General features: G+C 40.4%; 1 protein-coding gene across 3 annotated transcripts in view; it reads left to right on the top strand.

Annotated features, from left to right (window-relative positions):
* CERS6 (ceramide synthase 6) overlaps positions 1-25,118 on the top strand; it is a 131,937-nt gene that overhangs the window by 52,038 nt on the left and 54,781 nt on the right. For all 3 annotated transcript variants that reach the window (XM_075028528.1, XM_075028529.1, XM_075028526.1), the window contains one exon: positions 17,491-17,548. In XM_075028528.1, the coding sequence (XP_074884629.1) occupies positions 17,491-17,548 (58 nt within the window). The remainder of the gene's footprint in view (positions 1-17,490; positions 17,549-25,118) is intronic.

The following is a 25,118-nucleotide window of genomic DNA, read 5'->3' as shown; positions in this document are numbered from 1 at the left end:
GGGGCGAGCGTGATAATTACTGTTCAATGGCCATAGAATTACCAAATCTCCCTCATTTTCCTCTGCTGTTTTCCATGGGGCAGGAATGGCTGTTCCTTCTCGCTCTCTCACAGGTGTGAGGCATAACCTCTCCCCTGCTGCTCTGGTCTGTTCAGGAAATCTAAAGCACTGGTAACTCAACCAGCTGCTTGGTGAAAGGGAAACTGCACACCGAACTAGTATGCTGATGAAAAGTTAGACGTTTTCCTTGCTATTATAACTCTGGATTTTTTATTTTTTTTTAAACTGGGCAGATACTTAGTTCTGCTGCTCCTTCTTGTAACGTCCTGCAGTGGGCTGTGTGCTTCTGGGAGAGGTGCTTCTATTGACATATGATCATAGGACAGCAGTCTCGCCTGAAAGAGAAAGCATCAAGGACAATCTAAAATTTCTGGAAGTCACTGTGAAATAGCAGCAAAATCTGCAATGAGGCATAGTATTGGAAGCCTCTAATTACTGATTTATTTCTTCTGGAACACTTTGTACTGAAACAGTTAATAGGACTGATAAATGTTTATACAGGTGAAAAAAGTGAGTCATTTGCATATTTTTCTTGCTGATCCTTAACTTTACTTCTTTTCAGTATTTCAATTAGCTTTCTGTGACCTTGAGTGAAATATTCATTGGTGTTTCTCAGAAGGTGTTATGATACTGGAGCAGCTACTTTGTATTCCTGTTAGTGGTGTCTGTAGAACACAGTATTGTGCGATATCATGGAGGAGTAGGGAGTGTATATTTGTGTACACCTCTCTGTGTCTGGATGTAGTTGGGTTTTTTTTTTCCCTTTCTCCCCACTATGGCCTTAAAACAAAAGGAGTTGGACAGGAAGAATAAGAGGAGGAGTATTCCTTCAAACACAATAGCTGGGTTTATAGCCAAGAGACTGCTTGGCTCAGGTCAGGCAACAAGGTGGTTTCCCCAAAGCTGCTAACTCAAAACACCACCATGTTAAAACAGACCTGTAAAGGGAAAGCCAGGGAAGCTGTCAGCTGCTGTGATTGACCCAGTTTCTCTGAGTGCCAGTGTCAAGCTAAGTTGCCCAAGCTAACTTCTTTTAACCAACTGGAGCCTCAGATCGAGCCTAAATGGTGTGAACAGAGATTTTTCTTTAAATCCACTCAGCAAAGTGTAGCCCTTTGCAAAATAAATTTTGAGGCATCCTACTTTACTTTGAAGAAGTTTTTCTGTGTCACTGTTTGCTGCTGCTGTCTGTATGCTCCAGCTGTGCCAAGTTTATTAGATCAAAAGGAAAGAGGAGCAACTGCTATGTGATCTGTCTTTGTAAAACAACGTGCCCTTTTAAAATTATCTGAGAAATTACTCTCACTTAGCATAAATCTTCATGGCTGGCAGAATTTTTTGTTGTTGGAACCAACAATTTTATTTTTTATTATAACACATACAGAGCCCTGTCCACAGTTTTGATTTTTTTTTTTCACGTGAAGTCCTTGTTGGTTTGTACTACTTGCACTTGAAGAATGAGTAAAGGTTGAATCTGACAGCCTTCATCAGAAGGAAAGACCACTTCAATGGTGTTTTCTGAAAGTCTTTATTGATTACTTTTTTATTTATTTATTTTTTCTTTACTTAATGTCATGTAACTAAGTAATGTGTATCTTTCCATTAAAAGATAGGGGAAATTCATGTCGATGAATCCTGATAGAAGTATGTCATAAAAATGCTGGTGAAAGTAAATTGGTGGCTCTTAAATAGCCATAAATTGCTTGTAAAGCAAGAAGTGTGTTCCTGTTTGATTTGGTTTTTAACCACTAAAAGAAGGGAGTCATAAACCTGCTGTGTGATTTCTACAGTAGAAATGCTAGAGAGACAACAACTAATAACAAAAATGGATTCTTGGTATTATCAGACTTGTGAGGTTCTATTACTGTTTTCATTATGTTAAGTGTGTCTCTAAAAACAGCAGCTTGAAGATCTCGTCTCTCATTTACTTGAAACAAAATAGTGTCTAAAAAAGTCACCTTTGCCTTCACAATGGAATGAAAGCTGGAAAATAAGGGTGTGCCTTCACTCCATTTTGCCTCAGGCAGTCACATCTCCCATGGGCTGCACATCATGAATACTGATTTGCTACTGGACTCCCTTCTGTGGTGATGCTGCTACCTCTTGCCAAAAGGGAATGCAGGCACTATTGAAAGGATAGTTCACTGAAAAGATAATTCACTCTACGGTTTCCTCCAGACAGATGATATGGATATAAAATTTGCCACATCTGACTCTTCCAGCTGGCATAGTCTTGTTATCCAAGCAGGGCTAGTGCCTCCACATTGTGCCATAGGGCAAGCAGCACATGCTTGGCGTCAGGCTATAAAAACACTATTCTGGCAAAGTGCAATACAACAGTCTTAGTATTTCAGAAATGTGGATCCTTCTTGCAGGGATGGAAGAAAAGAAAGGGGGGGGGGGGACGATGACACAAAAATAACCACAAACCCACAAATCCTCATGGTGTTTGAGCTGTATTTCATGTGAATGTAAAGTTAGATCCTGGGCACATGCCATCCAGTGTTCCAGCCCAGAGCAGTGTGGATATGAGCCCATCCAAACTAGTTGGGTCTCTTGCAACTGTGAACTCTGTGAAATATCTGGATAAAGATTCATACATCAGGTAATACAGATTTAATGATGGTGTTAGTGTAAGGCAAGGTGGAACAACAAAGGCTAGCTCTTACACTACTCAGGCAAAACTGTCTTTGAAGGGAATAGAACTGTTACTGGTGAAACCTATAGAGCTGGGTTGCCTGTCTCTATTTCCCATCGTGCTGCTAGGTTGGTGTGAGCAAACAAACTGTTCATTGCCATTTTGAATTCAAATTGTCATTAAATGTAATGTGAGAGTATGGTACTTTGCAGATGCAAATAGCAGCACTGTGACTGTAGATGCTACAGGGATTGTGCAGGAGATCAGAGAGACAACGGAAGAAGAGAGAGGGTCACCTTAGTACAAGATAAAAGCATATGGAAATGATGACTTCTATAAAGAAAATAAATGGAGTACAGCAACTGCCTATCTCATTGTGCAAGAACCAGCAGGTATCAAATGAAAAAGAAAAGGAGCATATTCAAAATTGAATAGTGAAAATTGAATAGTTTTTCACACTCTGAGAAATTAAACAGGATTTCATGTTTCTGTCATGGAATTCATTGCTCTCCTGAGGCAATAATTCAGCAGTAATTTGTAATTAAACAGATTATTTTATTTACTTGGGCAACCAGAGTATTTAGTATTGTGCTGATAAATAGACTGTATCCATAGTTTGCTTAGAAAACTTATGAAGACTAATCTTAAGTCTTTGTAAAGTATCATGCATGCTGAAACTGGAGTACAGAGGTAAGGAAGAGAAGAGCCATGTGACCAAACAGCGTTTGTGGCACGAAGGGCGTAGCAGGGAGTAGAGGCTCAGGTGTTGGCAGAGTCAGATTTGTGAGACGGCTTGGCGAGGGAGGACGTAGGTTTTCAATGAGATGTGGAGGGAGTTGGAGTCTGTGAAATTGTTCCAGAAGAGGGATGATGTGACCTTCACTGAGTGCAACAAGAGTTTATTATAGCTGCAGGTAGTAGGGAAGTTGAGATGAGTCACGGATGCCAAAAAGGAGACTCTAATTGAAGTCATCTAGCAAGTGGCAACTAAAGTGTAGAGAGTAGCAAAGAGAGTCTGGCAGTCGTTATCTATAGTAAGCATGTAAAATACTGCGATTTTTGTCACAGTACTGTAAGACTTACATCTAGACTCTGGGATTGGTACATTCAAGGACCTATTATTCTCTTAAGAGTATTATATCTAATAACATCACAGAAAAGGAAGAGAGATGTGCTTGAATGCAAGGCCTCAATAGAAGGTAAAAGAGAATGAGGCATTTATACTGAGACTCATGTCAGGGAAACTAGTGCTGTGCAAAAAGGCCTGGAGTCATGTTTGGGTATATAAAGCTAAGACAAAATCCTGCTCTGTTATACATCAGGGCGAGATGTTGCTCCTTGAGGCTAGCACTCAATAGCTTTGTACATTACTGATTCCTTTGTCTGATACCAGGGTAGGCTGAGTTGAATTTATATTTCTCTCTAAGCCACATGTGAAGTCAGTGCAGAAGAGTATTGATAAAGCTTTTTATTTAGTGTAAATGTGTTTTTTTGTATGTTGTCATTGAGAGCTGGTTCACCGATGGCTTCCCTGCTCCAAGAGAAAGAGAGTAAGACAGTACTGGTTGCCTTGAGTTACATAAAATGTAATTTGTAGCCTGAGTCCCTGGACACATGAATAAGTTAATGGCTGGCAAGCTGTCCTAATTTTAAAGTTGTGAGAACACAGTGCAGTCACTGACAGCAATTTTAATTCTGCCCTAACACTTGCTCTCTGATGAATCAGGATGAGACATCTTGAACATACCTCCTCTCCAACGCACAGCTTGCTCAGAACTTGCACTTCCAAAGGCAGAGTCTGGGCAATGACACCCAGCTGTTACAGTGTGGTTTGCTGTAGGTTTACGCCTTCAGCTTTGCCTTTTGGAGCTTCTGTATTAGGCTCTGGACTATTCACATTTCTTTGGTGTCCAGGCTGGATAAGCAACTTAATTATACACCCTTTTATGACTTTATTATGTACTTTTGTTCTGTGGCGTACTTGCACAGGCTGGCTCAGGCTGTAGTTCAGCAGCACAGGCTGCTGTTGAAGCTCTAGTGAACAGTAGAGGCCACCTCCCTGACCTCTGTGTCCTTGCCCTCCCACTTGCCTTGCCCTGTGCCAAACAGCTGGCTGTACAGTGGTTTCATAAGGCAGCACACTATACTTATGGGGCTTAAAGGTCACCCTGCATAAAAACATGGGATGCTTGTCAGTCAGATTTTCCTGTTGTGGGTCACAAGGTGGTCACATAAGCATGCTGGAGTACTGTTGCTTGTGCTTGTGTGGTGTATGCATGCATCTGAGTAACAGAAGGGAAACCAGGGAGGCATGGGCAGTACTTGCATCCAATGTGAAAACTCAGGTTTTGGTGTGGCAGAGGGGAGAAGGGGGGGAAATTGCTGCAGCCACCTGGCCCCTTCTGATGTGGCTGGGTGGGAGGACATGGTGTGGTGGAGCACAGCATGGTGTGCCATGCAGTGCTCTAAGTGCAGCTCTTCCTGCTGCCAGCTCTATACGAGTGCTTAGATTAACACTGGCTGAGAGAATGAATGCTTTTCCGCTCAACAGCAGCTTCTGTGGCTGTGTTTACACCCTTTATCGAAGTCTTCCTATCATTATTTCTCAATTTTGAATAGTAAAATACTGGATCTGGCTCTGTTCTTGTTGCCCTGCTATGCCACTGCATTAGAAAGCTGAACTGTCTGGTGAAGGGGAAGGTGGGAGTAGACGTCTTGCAACTCTGTAGTATGCTGCTCAAGAGACTTACTCCAGTTGGTTTGAGACTGGTATGAAACAGACTCCAGAATTGGGCAAGGTTGGTAGTTTCACTCGTGATTCCTTTCCTACCTTATCTGCCATGCTCACCTGTGAATCTGGTCTATGATCTGTTTCCTCTTTTTAAGCTGGGCCTCAGGACATCTCTGTGCCCAAACATGGGATTGGGGGAAATGAAAACATTGGTTGTCAGGAATCGCCAGCCCTCTTCCCACGCTGTTCTGCTGGAGCAGACAGGCAAAGATGTCCATGCTGCATCCTCAGACTGTGTTCACCATATCTTTAGACTGTGCTGTAAGCACTTTTCATTTTGTATCTTAGGAAATTCCCCTCTTCCGTCAAATTGGATTACTTAAAACTTTGAATTCCCTGCCCTTACTGCCTTCTGTGACACAGTTTTTAACACAATTAATAAATTTAAATTAACTCATATGCTGGTCCTGCAAAGACACGATCACTTACCATTATCATTGCACATTAAGCAAGGTTAGAATAAATTAACTAGGTTTCCATTCTCTTGTGGTTTCTGTGTGCTCATCGTTATTTTATGTTATGGAAATTAAATAATTCTTCTCTAAGTTCTAGTTAATGTGAACAGTAGTTCAAAGTTACAGTCACAATATAACAATTAAAGACAACTAAAGGAAAACTGCAAAGACTGCAGTAGCTGCTGCTTTCTTATGTTCCATGCACCTTGAATTGTCTAGTTCTTAATTATGGAAGAGACTCACTGCCTTCTTCGGTCAGCCTCAGCTGAAGTTGAGTTGCCAAATACTGCAGATGAAGCATTGAAGTTGCCAAACACTGCAGACAAGTGGCCTGAAAGTGGAGGAACATGGAGACACAGCTGGGATTTTTCAAAAGAGCCATAGGGAATATACAGCCAAGAAAGTAAGGGCTCAGTCTGGGATGCTACAGATTTCAAGACTACTTTTGATGTGTAGTAGATGGGATTCACAGGGCTTAAAAACTGACTTTTGATGGTTTGGGGAGGATCTTCTGTGAATTCAGCACAGGGTTTTCTCCCAGTTTATCTCTCTTGTTCTACTTGAACCATTGGGCTGCTGCTTCTTTACCATTTGTTAGTGTGTTTGTCTGTGATACTGATCTCTCCTTAGTAGTAGATTTCAGGTATTGATATCTCTTGTTCTCTTGTCAAAAATATTTTATTGCTGCCAAAATTTGAGGGCTTTTAAAATTTCTTTTCAATGAAACTTTCCAATAATAAAACCATTCTTGTCCAAGTAGAATAGCAAATAGTGTAAAATAGTTACGATCTGTTAATAGTGAAGATTGCATTTACTTCTCAAATCTGTAATGTCAGTTCTTTATTTCATCTGTGATATTAGTTTTAAAAGCTGAGCAGAAGAGGGGGAAGACAGCAAAAACTTTCTCTTCCTCTATTTCACAACACATTCTGTTCTTTTCATTGCTTTTATCCTGTAGATTTGATGTTTGCTTCCTTTATATGCCTTAGTGGTTACTTGTGTGATTTTTGCCTTGTACTTTTTACCTTCTTATTGCTTTGTCTTTTCCTACAAAGTTCTCTTTTCTTTTTCTAAGATGTTAACTTTGTTACCAATCCAAACTGTGCTTTTGTTTGACCTGTTATGTGTTTGCAATATGAAAGCAACATGAGCAATGTTTACTTAGGCTGTAATAACTTTATGAAATGCATTGCAAGCAAGTATTTATTCATGAAGACATACTGTCAGATTCAGAATAAACTCTCCATTCTTATTTGGATGCAAATTTTTGATTCTTCAGTAAATGCAGATATCCACCAAGTTCTACTCTTATTTTCATTCAAAAAAGAAAGACAAATGTGAACAAAATGCTAATTTAGAATGATACCCTTCTTATTCCCATTGCTGCTGTCTTCAAAGTTGTTAGCTGTTTTGCATGTGTACCACTAGCAAATGGTGTTTGCCAAATTCACACTGAATCCATACAGATTTGGTCCAATAGGGGCTCCTTAGGGATGCCTTTTGTAGCAGGTTGTTGTCTTCCACAGAAGACTGCAAACTACGCAGACTTAGTAGTCAAAACTATTTGGTATCTTTGCCTATTTCAGTCTCTACCAAAAGAAAGAGATTTGAGTATGACTTGTTCTCTACAAGTTGCTAGTCACAATCAACTTGTATCAAAATACCTGACTCACGGAAGGGTAGTGGTACTAAGGTTTTATTTTATACACAGCAATGAATGAATTGACATGCAAGTCCTTAGTCCCTCTCTCCTCCCTTGTATTTATGTTGTTACACAGTTTTATGTTACATTTCATTACCTTTCATTTTATAGGTACATCGACTCTGTGTGTCTGTTCATGGAGACACAGAGTTAGAGGAGAATTACCTTCCACATTGTTTAATATTTTTCCCTTACAGGCATTTAACTACATTGGTTTCTACATTAGTAAGTTGTCCGATAATGTACTTTCATGCTTTTTAGAGAAAGCCGAACTGAGTGTTTTCTTCAGATGTAAATATTTTGTAAGCTGATGTGGCAGCTTGTCATATGCTGTTCTGATTATTTTTTTTTTCCTCCTTCATGTTCTTTGCTGAGAGCTGAAAGCTGTAAACTAACCTGGGTCAAGATGATGCCTGCATAATACTGTATTTGTATGGCTGTCTATCAAAATGCTTTTGTGGAAAGATTTCCCCTGTACCTACATGGAAACAGATTTTTGATTGGCAGAATAGTTTTTGTGATATTTGGGCATAACATAATATGTATGTCCAGGACAGCAAGGCAGGCATCACTGGAGTATTGCTAGGCTCAAAAGAGGCAAGCGCTGGCCTGTGGCTAAATAGATGTTGGTAGTGGCCTCAGCAAGAACACGCACGCAGTGCTGGTGGAGGTGAGAAACTCGCTAGTTCCCCTAATGCTTTTTGGGATGATGCTATGGTAGTTGTTAGTGTAGCCATAGGCATATGATAACTGGGGGGGGTTAACCCTGGCTGGATGCCAGGTGCCCACCAAAGCTGTTCTATCACTCCCCCCTCCTCAGCTGGACAGGGGAGAGAAAATATAACAAAGGGCTCGTGGGACAGGGAGAGATCACTCAACCAGTTACCGTCACAGGCAAAACAGACTCAACTTAGGGAAAATTAACTTAATTTATTGCCAATCAACCAGAGTAGGGTAATGAGAAATAAAACCAAATCTCAGAACACCTTCCCTCCACTCCTCCCTTCTTCCCGGGCACAGCTTCACCTCCCACATTCTCTACCTAGCCCCACCAGTGGCGCAGGGAGACAGGGAATCAGGGTTATGGTCAGTTCATCACATGTTGTCTCTGCCGCTTCATCCTCTTCAGGGGCAGGCCTCATCACACTCTTTCCCTGCTCCAGCGTGGGGTCCCTCCCATGGGAGACAGTCCTCCACAAACTTCTCCAATGTGGGTCCTTCCCACAGGCTGCAGTTCTTCATGAACTGCTCCAGCGTGGGTCCCTTCCACAGGCTGCAGTCCTTCAGGAGCAACTGCTCCAGCGTGGGTCCCCCATGGGGTCATAAGTCCTGCCAGAAAACCTGCTCCTGGGCTCCTCTCTCCACAGATCCGCAGGTCCTGCCAGGAGCCTGGTCCAGTGCGGGCTTCCCACGGGGTCACAGCCTCCTTTGGAAACCCACCTGCTCTGGCGTGGGGTCCTCCCCGGGCTGCAGGTGGAGATCTGCTCCACCGTGGACCTCCCTGGGCCGCAGGGGGACAGCCTGCCTCACCACGGTCTTCACCATGGGCTGCCAGGGAATCTCTGCTCTGGCACCTGGAGCACCTCCTCCCCCTCCTTCTTCACTGACCTGGGGGTCTGCACAGTTGTTCCTCTCACATATTCTCACTCCTCTCTCCCAGCTGCTGTTTCTGTCCCCTGCAACTTTTTTTCCCTTCTTAAATATGTTATCCCAGAGGCGTTACCACTATCGCTGATGGGCTTGGCCTTGGCCGACAGTGGGTCCGTCTTAGAGCCGGCTGGTATTGGCTTTGTCGGACATAGGGGAAGCTTCCAGCAGCTTCTTAGAGAAACCACCCCTGTAACCCCCCCGCTACCAAAACCTTGCCACACAAAGCCAATACAGAGAACCCATTGTTCAGTATAGCCTCTGTCTTCTTTGGTATCTCACCAGGGTGGGTATACACAGACTTGCTGTGGCAGAATACAGAGCCCAGGCTACAATGGAGACCTTTCTGGTAACTTCATCTGTACGCTACACATTTTGCACTTCATGTACATCCATGTAATTCCACTCATTCTGTTTTACTGATATCGTAGTGTCACAGGCCCTTCTGTTTGTATTGACTGGTGACCAGCATTTGCTCTTTCAGGGACGCTTTGTTTTTCACTTCCCTGACGTTCAAGAAACTGGCAGATGAAAAAAACATGAGTATGTGAAAGTTAAATTTTGTCATGGATTTCTCTAGGGGAGTCAAGCAATGCATCAGCTTATGTAGTCCTGGTTACTTGCAGGTTAAATCTTCTAGGACCAGGCCCTGAAACAGGTTGAAATTGTGACTATCAGACGGGAAATAGTCAGTATAAGATGCTGCAGAATCTGTGCTTTGAAATATTTAATGCTATCCCTTATGGTTAGTTATTTAAATATTTTCAGACTAATGAGTATAGTTTGGTTAGATGGTGCTTCTTGGTAAATTTGGGTTTCTGGCTTCTTTAGTTTTATTCTTCCTGACTCTGATAACAGCACTTTTGCATGAAAAATAGTATAAAAATTTCCTGTCCCTGTTTCTTTGTAGTGTGCTTGGAATACTGAAGGATAATATATTAATTCTTTAAAAATAAAACACACACCAAAAACCAACCTTCATTGTAATCAGCATCTTGTATCGGTTTTTCTAAAGTTTCAGTGATGCAACAAACAATGACCGGGAGGTAGGGAAAAGGCAAGAACATAAATTACTAAGTAACTGTACTTCTTCAGGATGCAAAAGGGAAAATAAAATTAAGGACAAGGCGAGGTTTGAATGTACTGCTACAAACTTTGCTTATCCTCCTATCTCAAGTATGACAGCACTGCAACTCCTGCTTAGAAGATGGTGAGGTTTATCATCTGAAATAGAAGTACAGAACGCGAAGAAACAGCAGCCTCAGAAGACTGATCTATAACCATGTAATATCAAGAGAGTGGGTGTGGTTGCTGTGCACAAACTCGGTGTGTGCTGCACAGATTGAAGTATGCTACACAGCTGGGCGGTTTCTTCAGGGAAAAGGAGAAACAACCCTAACACCTAGCCTACTTCTGGAAAGATCAATACCTGTAAGGGATCAGCATCTGCTTTAGCAGGCCAAAAACCAATCTAAGGCAGATGACTTAATGCTACCAGAAAGTAACATCAGCATGAGAAAAAATGGAAACAGCTAATACAAGTTGGTCTAAGAAGATAATTACCTGTCACAAAAGTTGCCTTATGCATATATGTTGGCTATCATGGCTAGGACACCATTGCTAGGTGAAAAGCAAATGCCATCTGGAAGATTTTAAGTTTTTGTTCCTCTAGAGCTGTAAAAGAGTGGGACAGCGAGTGGCTGTTGTGATATCCACAGGGGAGCTGAAAGACTGTGTTTGGAAACAGGTGACTTGTCAGATCACTAGTAAGAATGGAGACTAGAGGTCCAGGTTGGAAACGCTTTGGATCAGTTTTTCTCTCCAAAACTTGTCAGCTGTGTGCATTGAACATCACTAATGAGAAACCAGTTCTGTTGATCAGACCACAGGGGAGGGTGCATGGCAGTGATATCTGTTTTTTCTGTGTGCTCTTCCCATGAGCTTTCCAGATAGTAGTACCTCTTCGTAGGGCAAAATTTGGCAATGCTCTGAGGTCTTGTCAGAGCTTTATTTTATGTAGTCCTTGAAGCACTCAGAAGAGAACAGTTGTATAACCATAAAACAGAAGCTATGTAACCTAGAAGGAATTACCAAAACACCTATTGTATTATGCATCTTTTCTGATCTAATTATATAAACATGCTTTATTATTTATAAAACTGCATCACTTCAAAATTTAGTACTGTGTTTCCTTTCCTTTTTTCTGTACTACTAAATTTTGCTCTTAAGACTTTCAAAGCTGCATTTTGAGCATATGGATTTAGGACAGGACTGGTCTCAAGTGGCACTGTAACATTAAATATTAAATAACTGATTCAAACTGCAACCAAGAGGAAAATCAGATGACAGTCAAATCTTAAGCCAGAAAATTGAAGAGGAAAGCAATAAAGATTTCTCATTTTATCATACCTGCTGTTTTGCACATCTTAGTGAGCTGTGCATAACAGTCTCCTTCCTCAAATAACTTCTGCTTAACCATAGTGCAGGAGCTATCTACCATTTGCATGGTTGCTCCAGTCTAACTCAACAGCAGTACCATGCCAAAAAGAGCAAGGAGATTTTGTATTTATTTACTTATTTAAATTAACATTCTTTATATCCACTTGCATCTGCCAGGCTTTGCAGAAATGCAGCAAATTATCGTTACAGAAATCTTGGGAGGCACCAAATTGGAGCAGTGGGGCTACTGCTGTCAACCGTATTGTCACACTTGCAGCTTTGTATGAGACTAGTTATCAGGAATGAAGGTAAGTAAAGATTTAGTGGAGTGTACAGACTGAAGCAGAGCTGCACTTCTGTTTGGTTTCTGAACCAATCAAAGGTATGCCATGGGGCTGTCCTACGCGCTAATCGTGCTTCTCATCTGCTCTATGTTTGGGTTTTCAGTGTATAGGTCTGTCATGATCTACACACATACAGATGTAGGATTTAATAAAGCTCTTATTTTATTTTAAAAGAGCTTTATTATGTGAAGGAGATTGTGAGATTGGAACTTAGAATAGGAATTCTTTAGAGGATCTCTGAAAATTTGCAAATGAAAACATGTCCATGTGTACCAGGCTGAATGCTGAGAGTGTGCCACCTTCACCCTGTCTTATTTTGAGTTCTGCTTGGAAAAGAGTTGGAACTCTGATTTTCCAAATATCTTAAAAAGCTTATGTCTCAAAAGAAGGTGGCAATTTGTTGCTTTACTCTTCTAGATAGTGACACAGGCTGTGAAGTATTAATAGTCATCTACCACGATTCCCTAACAATCCTGTGAGATAGCATTGCTCACTGCCAGTGTGTGTTAGGGCTTTGATCAGGGAAGGCAAACCATCCAAAAAGATTGCTCAGAGTAAAACACAGTAACACCTGAATTATCATGTGCCTGATATAAAAGCACAGTTTTGTGCGACTTAACAACTGTAAGATTGAAGTCTTAATACTGTAAGATCAACACTTGTGGTACAATACAAAAGGTCTTAAGTTTGAATTTGTGAGACCATTAAATGTTTGAGGTGCTAGTAGTCCTCCCAGGCTTTGGATGGATTAAGTGTTATTTTTCTGTGCTCTGTCTTGTATTTTTACTATCTTTGTGGGGATTTTTTGTTGGTTTAGGGGAGAAGAGCTGCTGTTTGTTTCTTGGTGTTTGTTTTTGTCTTTGCCCTAAAATGGGAGCTATAATAGGTTGGTAGACAATGTCACAAATACTAAGTTGATCCAAATGTTCAGAGTCCATTGGTTTGGGATCTCTCCTTAGACGTAACCATCTAGGAGGAATGCATACCTCTGGCTATGTCAGGAACAGCATTAATTGGATTAAGTTGCCTTGAGTGAATCAAAGGTGAAGGCTCTGATACTGTGTTTGGGGAGCAGAAAAATGCAATGTGAGGATAAAACATGGACTGCTTTAAGTCACAGTGGGTATGTGGGGAACTTAGCAATGCTTCCCATTTAAAAGAATTAAACATTCAGTATTGTTTAAACTTGGCCTCAGAAATGCTCCTTTGAGCACTCTCACAGTGAACATACTCTTCACAGCCACAGGAAATCATTGCAGCAAAAATAGTTTTCAGCCTCAGCTAACAATTGCAGTAGCTTAGCTATGTGCTTGCCCAGTTCAGTCAGATGGTGGGGATTAAAATGGAGAACAAGCTGCATGATGGCAATTCAAGCCTTCTCATCTCCAGAACCAAGGCCTGCATCTGTGGAGTTTGTGTTAGGCTTGGTTTAGCTTTCAGCCCAAAGCCCGAGCCTAGAAGTCTGTCAACTACTGCCAGGAGTTGACCAGTGGGTGACTGGGAACACCAAATCTGAAATTCTTCTGAAGTGAATTTCCATAGGAAAAACTTCAGGAGACTGCAGTTTCTCTGAAAATAGTTTTCAGAGCCAGAAAGCCAGTTTCTTTGCAGGCAATGTGGTGAGCTTATGGCTAGTTGCTAAATATGAGGGGGAGTTTAATGTCAACTGTTTTGAAGTGTGGCATTCTTACATTGCTGTTGGTGGCCCTGACTAGCAAATCAGTGGCAAAAGCATCTCTGTAAATAACAGCTACAATTCTGGAAGCAAAATAGCTGTTACATTTTTAACTTTGTGCGTTTATTGTGTTTCATGTTTGCTTGTCAAAAGTCAGTTGGCTAACTTTGGATCCTTGCCTGCCATTGCTGGGCAGCAGGCACTGGTTTGACATCAGAGCTGTAAGGGGTGTGCGCTTACAGTGGGGAGGGCTGTGCACTGCCGGGGGTGTGCTGCTAAGCTGGGGGCTCTGCAGGAGTGCCTGTGTTCACAGCCCAGCTGGCCGGTCTTCCTGCAGAAGAAATAGAAGAAAGGGAAAACTGCAGGAGCAGAGAGGCCTTGTGCCTCTTCAGCCTTATTCTTGGGAGAAGTGGCCCTTTTCCTGGGAGAGCAGCCACGTCGAGCTTGCTCTGCTGGACAGCAGGTCTGTGGGGAGGATGGCATCTTTCTGACACACGGTGGGGTACACCAGATTAGTTGGCAGAGGCTCTCCAACTTTTCCATCTTCTTAGTGTTCTGTATCATGCTGAAGCATCTTTCAAATTTCATTAGCAACTCAGAGTTAAAAGGATTGAGAGGTTAAGAAACTGTCTCTCCTCTGGATCAGGAATATACTCGCTTGTTGAACAAGAGCAGTCAGATCTGTTGCTGAACTCTTGAGGGGCTCTAGAGTATTCATTTTAAGACTACATTAGAAAATAATTCCTTTTTTTGTTACTGAAGAGTCACTTTTTAGCTTGACTCTTCACTGCAGTGTGTCACTTCTGTATTTGGAACACTGACCTGGTAAGCACCAGCACAACCTAAAGGATTTGCCAGAAGGGCCATATGTAAACAGGTTTGACATCCCTCATTCTGAGCTTGAGCAGACCACACACAAGCCTGGTTCAATCTGGAGGTCTTGTAGGCATGTTAGTGCAGGACTAAAGTGAACCTCATAAACCCTATTGCGAGCAGACAGATCAAGTCTTCCAGAATACATGTTCCTTGAGCGCTTTCATCTGGGTTTGCTGGATTTAAATTAACCTAAAAAGTCTTCCAAGCAGCAGGCTTTGTGTGTATGTGGGTCATTCAAATTTTGTGTTTCTATACAACTAACTGGAGGAATGTTTCAAGTCTGAGGGCCAGAGCAAATTCTCACAAAGCAGAGCAGCTTCATCTGTCATCATCTTTCAGTTAAATGTGAATCGATGTGGCAGTTGCCCACAATGGAGTGCTTCACCTAGTGGCCTCCATTGTATTGCTTTAATAGGGCAGCAAGTATTGCTGGGGGGGAAAGGGGAACAAAAGAAACCTTAGTACAGATCTTGCCTTGCTTTTCTTAGTCTGTTGGGCTCTGCTACTGCTGCTAGCTAGAAGAGTTTTTACTTTCCCTGGTGCAGACAACCAGCTGTGACCCCAACAACAACTGTCCCCAGTGACCTGGTGATGTTCAGCATAAGCTGCTGATGCTTAAGAAGGACCTTGAGCAGGATATCAGAAAGGGTACTAGGGAGGGTTTATGCCACTGGCCAGACATCTTCCCTTCCCTTGGGTCAGTAACTATTCAGTGCTCAGGCTAAGGGCTTTTTCCAACCATTAGAGTTGGGACTATTACCTAGGACAAATTAAAGGCCTTTCTTAATCAACTACCACTTTGTGAATTCAGTTGGGAATGACACTTGATAACCTCACATTTATGAAAGATGTTCTTCTCTTCTATAATGTCCTCTGCAGAGAGAAAGAACATTTTGCCTAAGTTCCCAAAATTCTAAGGTGCTTTGGACACTGGACTATACTGTGAGTGGATGTGATTCCTGCTCGTAACTGTTTCCCTCCACTTGCATCTCTTCATCGGGGGGCTGCAGTGAGACCCAAATAGAGGGATAAAGAAGTATATACTGTACATTGTGAATGATGGATTTCATTTTTAAAACAAGAAAACTTTGTGAGGAATTTATCATAACTGCTCACACTTAGGAACAAAAGAAGGACACTGGGAGTGCTCAGCAGTGAGATTGTTAGAGAGTTTTTCCCTCCTAATATTTTTATTTTCAGTGACAACCTTCAAACTTTCACTAATGAGATATGTAACCTTGGAGTTACATGGCAGGTTTCCTAACCGTAGGACCAGCCTAATGAGAAAATTGTTACCCAAATAAAACCTTCCTTCATATTGCAGTCCTTGCTGTTTCTTCCATGTGCATGATCTGAAGGTTTCTACCAGCACAACTAACATCTTTCCTCCAAGTACTCTATTTTTGCAGTATCTTGAGGAAACTGCTGACACAAAAGCTGTGAGCCATGTTGCTAGTGTGACTGAAACCTTGAAGGGATTGACATTTGTATCATCTCAATTAAATAAATTAATCTCTGCAGTCCTATGCAGACTACAGGAGAAGAGAGTTTCTGTTCAGCTGAAGTATCACACTTTAAATCTCATTGATGTTCTTACACTCTTCTGTACTCAACTCGTCAGAGGGTTATATATGTATGACACAAATGACTTTCTAAATACTTGTAAAAGTAGCTTTGAAGAGAAAGGTTTGGATTAACCTTCTTTTACGTAGGACGATTTTCAGTTTTGAAACCATTCCAGTAACGTCTGAACACACTTCAATGCCAATTAACTGTAAGCTAATAGTTTTGCCAGTGGAGAGGAAGTTGTAAGTGCTGTAAAATATGTAATTAACATGAATCATGCTGCAGTATTGCTTCACAGTAAGGAAGCTAAATCTCATCCTGCTATAAATGTTATGAATAGTACCTCACTGGTGTTTATGTCAAGCACGTTTGTGTAGTCATTCCAACCCTTGGAAAAAAAACCCAGGAATTCGTCTAACTGCATGAGGTTTTGATTTTATTTCCTTATACTTCCATTGACTCTTCTTTCCTAAGCCAGTAATGGGTCCAAAAGATAGGAAGATATTCTGTGTGTCTTCTTTTATTGAGGAAGGGAGAAAGACATAGAGGAGAGGATGATTTTGTATTAAATCTCCAGCTGGTTTCTCTCTTATTTTCTGTGGCATCTTGATCCTACCTTCTAGTTTGCCTCTATCTGAAAAGAAAAACTAGATGCTCAGCAATTATTTCATGTGTACTTGGGAAAATGTAGAATAATCTTTACCAAGGAAACTCTTTGGAAGCGGATGTAAATTCTGGATATATATCTGTATCCAGCCTATCTGTCTGACACAAATGCACTCCCTAAAACCAAGACTGAAATGCTGGCATCTGCTAAGCAAAATTCCAGCTCATTGCGGATGATGCTTTTCATTACTAAAGACTGTATTTGATGTGCAGCACTCTAAAGTCACCTATTGAAAGCTTAATAAAATTTCTTAGTATCATTGTCCTGGTGTCTAATAACAAGTGAACTTCCCTGCAATAGGCATGCAAATTGTCCTCTGTCCTCCTTTGTCCTGCTAGTTTTCATGAAAACTTTTAAAAACTTAATTATCCTTGAAAATTTGTTTTTTCCTGTCATATTTAGGTGAAATTAGCCAGTATTTTCAGAGGGCTAATGGGAGGCCAGGAAAAGCAGGCAGATGAGCACAATGCTTAATAACAAATGTTGTAGAAAACCAGATGAAAATTTTGCTTCATCTTCTGTTAATGTGACCAGGGTGTGGTGGTTTGGCAGTGCTATAAGAAATCATGTGTTGATCTGTAAAGTGTGTAAACCTGGTATCCTAGAATTAATCTGTTGTACCTTTTGCAGGTGGAGATTTACATTTTACCTTTATATATTTACCTATGGAATACGGTTCCTGAAAAAGGTAGGCACTTACGTTATTATGCTTTCATACTACATCACAGATTTGTTTGAAATCTTGTATAGGTATAATATAAAGCACAGGCATAAAACTTATGTTCACAAAGAATAAAAATTAAAATTTAATTTATATTCATAAAATGAGTTGCTACTGGCATTGGTAAGGAATATAAGTTCTTATCAATATTTAATGGAGTAGAAAAAAAATAAATTGGTATACCAACATGCCTAGTTCACTTTATTACTTTTCATTATAGGCATTAAGCTGGCTGTAATACTTACCAAATTATTCATCTCAATTTCTGCATCATCCTTGTTTAAATGCCTCTGGCAGAGGTTTTTTTTATTAACAAACAAAATCCATTAGTGTTCTATAAAATGCTATTTTTTGCCAGTTCTTTGTTTGATGTATTGTGGAGAGAAGTTTCCATGGAGTTTCCCATCAATGCTGCATTTCTGGTGATTTAAGCAGAGAAGGGTAATGATAGATTCTAAACGCCCTGGCTTAAGTCTATTAACTCTGCCATACACGGTAATATGGATTTATGGTGCAAATTGTTTTTCCAGTGTGACTAGTTCTTAGAGCTTTTGTGCAAGTTGGGCCATATTTGTGTAATCCTGAGAGACAAAATTAGGGGAATATGTGGTCTCAGTGCATTCGTGTAATCTTATCTTCTTTGTTTTGGACAAAAAATTGACACAAGAAAATTATTCTAAATGTTTCTGGTGCTTTGTAAGTAAAAGTAGCTATTAAAAAAAATCTTCATCATTTTTATGTTTGTAATTCTGGAGGCTGTCCAGGTGCCAGGCAACTTGGTGCCAGCAGGACTGATGATGTGCCTGTGTGGAGAGGGGACATCAGAGCTGTTCTAAGCTATTTAGCAGTAGTCAGACCCAGAGGAAGTGCATGCACCAGTCCTCCAAACAGACCAGAGCAGCATGTAATGTGCAACCTCTCCCTGCCTCCTTGAACACTTATACTTTGTGTGTACTTTATCCATTAACATGCTGTATGGTCATGATCTGTTACTCAGTTTTCTGCCTTTGATTCTGTCCATGTCTGTGGTATGAAATATGAGAACAGTTTTAATAAGCAATTGTCACAACCTAAAAGGTTTCTTGGCCTGTGGGTGTGTAGAGATTGTGACCATGGGTTCATAGGATTCTGTAATACACAAGGACATGGAGGCTTTGTCCTCTGAATTTCTCTATTACAGATTACCACAAATACCACAAAAATCACCATTAGCAAGTATCACAAAATCACTGCTAGAAAGCATAGCTATGATTAATAAAGCAAATCTGTCTCAGCACAAAGAAAGTGTCTGTTCTAGGAAAATCTCTGAATACCAGCATTTCTAAAGACTAAGGAGAATACAGTAAACGCATGCTTCATTAGAAGCCATTGTGAGCTGTTTCTAAAGGCTGAGTTGACAGGTAAAGTGCAGGATGTCATCCTCCCAATTCAGTGTATCACTGCAGTTTGAGAAGAGCTGGCTGACATAGCATGGTTGTTTGAACAAGGTGTACCATTGCTTGCTTAACAAGGATCAGTTTTGTAATTTTGCTGTAATTTTAACTTTAAACATGTTTAATTTTTACAAAGAGAATTTGTTCATTATGTAATTGTGTATGTATTTTTAATTACTCAGTTTTACACAGTGTTGTAATGAGTCTTGCAACATTTTATGCTATTGTCATTATTCCAGTATGCTGCTTTGTATACTCAGGTCTTTCACGTGGAAATGTCTGTAAATTAACAATTACAATCATGATTGTATTTATATTTACACCATCTCCCTAGTAACATTGTGTAACTAAAAGAAAGTACAGGCTTTTTGCTGTTCATCAAACACCAAAGATTTTGCGGTGTCCACTTAGGGGGGAAATCTAGATTTGCAAGAAATAAAATTCAGACCCCAAAATCTGGAGGGAGACACTTTTTTCAGAGCTTCACTACAGTACTAAAGTGGATAATGCTTTTTAATTTGTCTTGGTTTTCTTAATAGAATAATTGTAAAGAAACACTTAATTGCTTCCTTAGGAAGCTAATGAAAAAAGTTAAGCATAATAAATTCTCTTAAAAATTTGGTAGAAAGGTCTTTCCTTCAAAAAGCTGTTTTGCCTGGAGAGAAACTTCATGTCATAGTCAGCAGTGTCTTGCTGAGCTAATGCTATAGTAGAGATCTGCATCCTTTCAAATAACAAGGTCTGCTTAAGACCATCCCTAAGATACCTAGTCTGGAAGACTGATAAGTGTGGTGAGCGACCCTAGCTGCAACAGCAGTCCCAACAGGTGCAGTTCCATCACAGCAACACATGCTGCTTTACTGGGAGAGGGTGAGAAAGAGTAAATGCTACAGACATTCCTGTTCTGAAGAACGGAATATGCCACCAGCATAAGACCACATTGGAAATACTCATTTTGACTTTTAAAACCCAAACTAATGCTTAGTTAATACATAACTTTGGATACTTCAATAAAACGTTTTGATACAGTATGTCTTTCAAACATCCAAATGTAATAAGAATACATTTTTTAAAGGGAAACTGCATTTTAGTGCTTTTCAAAGGAGCAGAATCATTCAAGGTTTGTCCATTTCTGGATAGTTAAACCCTGATTTGAGAAAGCTAGTTTTGCCATCTTGAGTGGGAAGTGCTCATTAATTGGTCTTATGACTTCTACAAGGTACCCCCCTTAGAAAAGTGAACAGAGTCAATTGTACAAAAGGCTCTCCATAAAACACTATGCCCAATGCAGTCTTTTTTATAGTTTCTTTGTTGCTTTTGAATTGCCAGGCAACAAAACACTCTGACGTCTATATCGTTGTCCTTCCCTCCCGACTTGACCTAGTCTTCTTGCAACATGCCACTCCTTTGCTTGGCTGCATATGTTGCTGACCTGATGGGGTTTTTGTTCACATTTGGCTCTCTTAAATGTTCCTTCCTTAGTTTGAGGGCAAAATTCATCTTTACCTACAATACTGGCGTGGAGCCCTTCAATTACTAAAGTACCATGTTGAGCTAGTTTTGAGGTCCTTTGCTTTGTGCTGGCCCTTTGCCTGGAGGTGATTTTCATCTTTTGGATTCTTTCCGAAAACACCTTTCTCGTAATCCCACAGCATATGAATCATTGCTACTTTGTCTTCTACTGTCACCTTCCCTATTTGCTGCATAAAGCAATATTACTGCATCAGTGCAGTATCAGCAGAAGGGGCTGTGTTTCCTTGCACATACCAGACTGCCTGAGGAAGATCTAACCAGGATACTCTGGCAAAACACTGTTCTTGCAAAGAATGTCATTAGGTCTTTGGTGGCTTTGTAGAGCTGACAAGCTTATCTGGCTTTTTGGGAAGACGTGCCCAAGCTTAGTAAGCAGTATTAGCAGACTTATCAACTCTGGTTTCGTTCTGAAAGCGTGATACTGTCAGTGTGGCACACATGCTGGTGTTAGTTTAATTTTTAGAATGGTAGTAACTAACTGCATTAAAGTTTTACATTTGCCTGGTTAGAGCATCTCACAAGGAGAAAGAGGCCTGGGGTTTCAGCTTTGATTTTCACTTCCCTACAGAAGCACATGAAAGCTAATAAAGCTGCCATTCGGAGCAATCATAGCTCACTCTAAAATGCCATGGCAAGCTTGTCTTTGTTACTGTTCATGATGGCAGTTAATAGCTGATCTAGATAAAAAAATTTCTGCACCCACTAAAGCAACCTGTAAGTCTTTGTAGTAACAACTGCACATGTTATGATATATCAATTCTTTTGCCATGCTATAATTGCTGAGTACCTTGCTGGAGATTTAGAAGCTGTGTCTCTTTATCGAACTGTTCTCTTTGGTTTTGTCTTTTTCCAGTGACAGAAGTTTGTTGTTAAGTCATAAATAAAGTAAAAAAAAAAAAATCTTACTTGTGTTGAACAGTATTTTCAAAAAATCTCAATTCATAGGGAAAAAATGTCTGACATAAAGCTTTGTCTTCAGTTTGCTCTGTTGCAACAGAACCTATCAACCTATGTGTTTTAAATAAGTTTTTGTCTTAGGGGTGTCTGCAGGATGCTTGGATTGGGCAATTTTGCTGAATAAAGTTCACCATGAACTTAGGAAAATCCTTTAGGCTGGGAAGGCAGAGGATTGGCACTAGGGTGTCCTGCATGTGGCTGTTTCTGTAGGCCATGGTATCATGATCAGGAGCTGATATTGTACATGATGGTTTTTAGCAATTTAAAATGCACGAGAAGTTATGCTTCCACCCTCTCTTCCTCCCTCTATCCATATGGACATCTGCTTTCCACCGCCTCTGGGTCATACAACAGCTGCTTCACAGCACACTCCCCTGCCTCCTGCCAGCTCCACCGCTGAACTCTCAAGGCAGGAGACCTTTATGGAGTTTGCACTGGTCTTGTCCTCAGTGCCTCCTAACTCAAATGGGCATATGTTGTCAACTTTGCCTTTGTTGTGATAACATGTCGCTCATGAAGTGGCATTGTGTGAATGAACTTCTTTCCTATAACGTGTACTGTTGACAGCATACGCCATATCCAGCTGCTTTGATCGTTTCCCTTTTCATGGGCCTAAAGAAACAGTAAAAGTGCAACTTCTACCATTGGTGTCTGCCTTCTTCAGTCAAGAGGTGATTTTAACTGCAGGGTGCACCTGTGTGATTGGTATGTCATACAAATGTTTGCAATATCAAGGAAATACGACCCCTTTCAAGAGTTACAGTGAAGTGAGAGAATTAAGTCTTTGGTAAGAGAGTAGACAAGGCAAGGCAGTTGCTTTCTTACTCACAAATGGACAACATGTAAAGGAATAGCTCACAGCCTTCCAGATACTCAGCCAAACCATTGCATCACCTAGAAATTGTGTCTTAATATGTATGCATAAAAGACTAACAGACTTCAGTAAAATTTTTACAGTAGAATTATTAGTATTTAATAATCATATTAGACATTCCTCCCTTCCCCAGCTCCTGTGTGCCTTCAGCTGGGTTTTTTGTTGTTTTTTTTTTTTTTTACTCTCCTTTGCATCAAAATAAGTAAATGAATATTACAGAGCTGCAAGGTTTAATTTTATTAGGTGTTTTGCTGTCATTGTCTGTAACTAGCGAAGTAATTAATGACATTTCAATGTCAAAGCATCTCAAAGATGAAATCATTTTCTTCGTCTCGGTTTCTTTTTAAAATGTTCCTTATAAATTTTTGCTTCTTCTTAAAGTCCTCTCTAACTTAACACTTTCAATTGTAGCTATCTTATTTATATTGCCAAGTAGCGTAATAGTGGGGTGAGACTTTCTGCTTCCCAAAGAGTCTCTCATAGTTGAAGTGAAATGTATGTTTGTCTCTGTTCTTCCAAACTAGAACCTTCTATTTGATGAAAATGAACTGTTAACTTTCTAGGTAATGAGTATAAAGCAGATGTTGGGATACTGATGGGTTTGTTACTCCACTCCAGCACCCCGTAGCATTGTGTGTTTCAGGACATGCCTGACTGTCAGGAGCACGCACTGCTCCAGGCTGAACTCCCATCTCCCACAGAGTCAGTGGTGCAGGGAGCTCCGTCCTTCTTCTCAGCATGGTGGCTAATGCACTGAGGGGGTGAAATAGGTCATCATAATTAGGATTTGAAGTCACCTCTGTCATTTCTGATAACTTTATGAGAAGAGGGCATTGATGTAAAAGTAGGTTAGAGTTCAAGCCAGTTTACTTTCTACCTCAAATATTACCATTTCCAAGGGTAGACTTGGTGATGAACATTCTTCTATGCAAGGAAACAGACTGAGATGCCAACCTTCAAAGAGAAGGTAAAGCTTTCTTTCATTACACCCTGCCAACTCCATTACTCAACTGCTTTCCACAGCAGATTTGAATGATTTGGGGCTAGAGTGAGTGGCACATAAAGTCCTTTAATGCAAAGCATTCACTTTCCTTGCTACTTCTCATTGCCCCCATTCTTGGCAAAATGGCAAATGCTAGATGTGACTATCCCATCTTAGTTTTCCAGCTTCTGAAACAGATGTTAGGTCAAGCCTCACTATGTATGGACCGAAGCCAGTCCTTTCAGATGAAGCACTGAAGCACTTAGGTGAAGCGAAGCCCAAATTAAAATAGCTTTGTATTTCTTTTAGAACACCAACAGACTCTCCCCTAAGTAAATGTTTACTTTTTTTTTTATTTGCCTATTTCACACTTTTCCTGTAATTTATACATATGAAACCAGAGTGTGGGGTTTGCTTTTAGTTTTACTTTTTTAACTCATTTCCATGGTTCTTGTTTTTAAATTAAGTGGTGAAAAAGGTGATTTTTTTTTTGTTTCATGTGGTGTTTAGATATATACGTACAAGATATAGAACATAAATATCTTAAATGTAGATCTTACAAGTTCTGTATTTACTCTTTTGTTAGCCTAACAGTAATCCAGAGTAAAGACAATGATAAGAAATTATCTAATGCAAATCTAGCATTCTTGTGTGGGTGGTACCAGAGCCCTAGTAGTGTTGGAAAGATTCTCATCTTCATGAATATATGATGAGATAGTGCTAGTTAGTGGCTTAGAAGACCTATGTCCAAGTTGATCTGTGATGTAATGACATTGACTCTTACACAGAGGTATTTGGCCTCAAATGCCATCATCACTATGAAGTATGATTATGAAAATATGATCTGGTCCTAGGTCTTCCTAGGAGTTGGCGTAGTAACCTGCATGCCCAGAAGCATGTTGCTTTACCCGGGTAATAAATATACTACAGCATTCTTTGTATCTTTATAAATCCCTAAGATTTGAAGCATAAAAGATAACTATCCAATTATATTTCCACTCTGATCATGTATATGCAAATTCTTCCCCTTTCTGACTGCAGGTGAGATTTTTCAGCACTACTATTTGTTTCATTTGCATGTCAACAAAACAATTCCTTGCAGAGCACCACACCAGTATTGATGCCAACAAGACATTAAGTTCCATTGACATTAAACCAACTGCATTGCTTTTCACTAATATAGGAGCAGGATAACATTTTTGTTTTCTTCTGTAATATTGGAAATTAAATCAATGGTGGCTTGGTTCATTAAGAGTCAATGGTCTGATTGTGATCCCATTAAATGGAAAAATGAGCATTAGCTTCACTGATAAAGAAACAGCGTGAGGAATTCAGGATTGGCTTGTTACTTGCTTGCTGATCCTTGGTGCTAAGCAGTATCTGTATAATGCTGTAGAATGAAAAACCTTTACAAACATCTGGAAGCAAAGCTTCCAGGTGACATATGGTGACTTTTCACATTCAGTTTCCTTCCTTTAATTGCCCACGAGAATTACAAACTCACAAAAGAGCACGAATTCCCTGCAGTAAGAGTCTTGTGAAGTCTATATTGAGACTTAGGAACCTGAAGTTGCATGTAGGTATCCTGCTGGGAAAAGGACCATCTGCCTGGATAAACAAATAACTTGACTTGCTCTTTTTCAAATTTAGTGTTGAAGTAAGGCTGATGATACAAGGATGCTGTGGCTATGTTTAAAAAATGCCAGGTGCAACAAGCTTCTGTATGTATGCAGCTGACTGAGTGTTAGTTCTGCATCT

This window comes from Buteo buteo, chromosome 5, assembly GCF_964188355.1.
Source record: "Buteo buteo chromosome 5, bButBut1.hap1.1, whole genome shotgun sequence".
In the NCBI taxonomy this organism is placed as follows: domain Eukaryota; kingdom Metazoa; phylum Chordata; class Aves; order Accipitriformes; family Accipitridae; genus Buteo; species Buteo buteo.
Note: the sequence above shows the minus strand (reverse complement) of the source record. Positions and strands in the feature narration are given on the sequence as shown.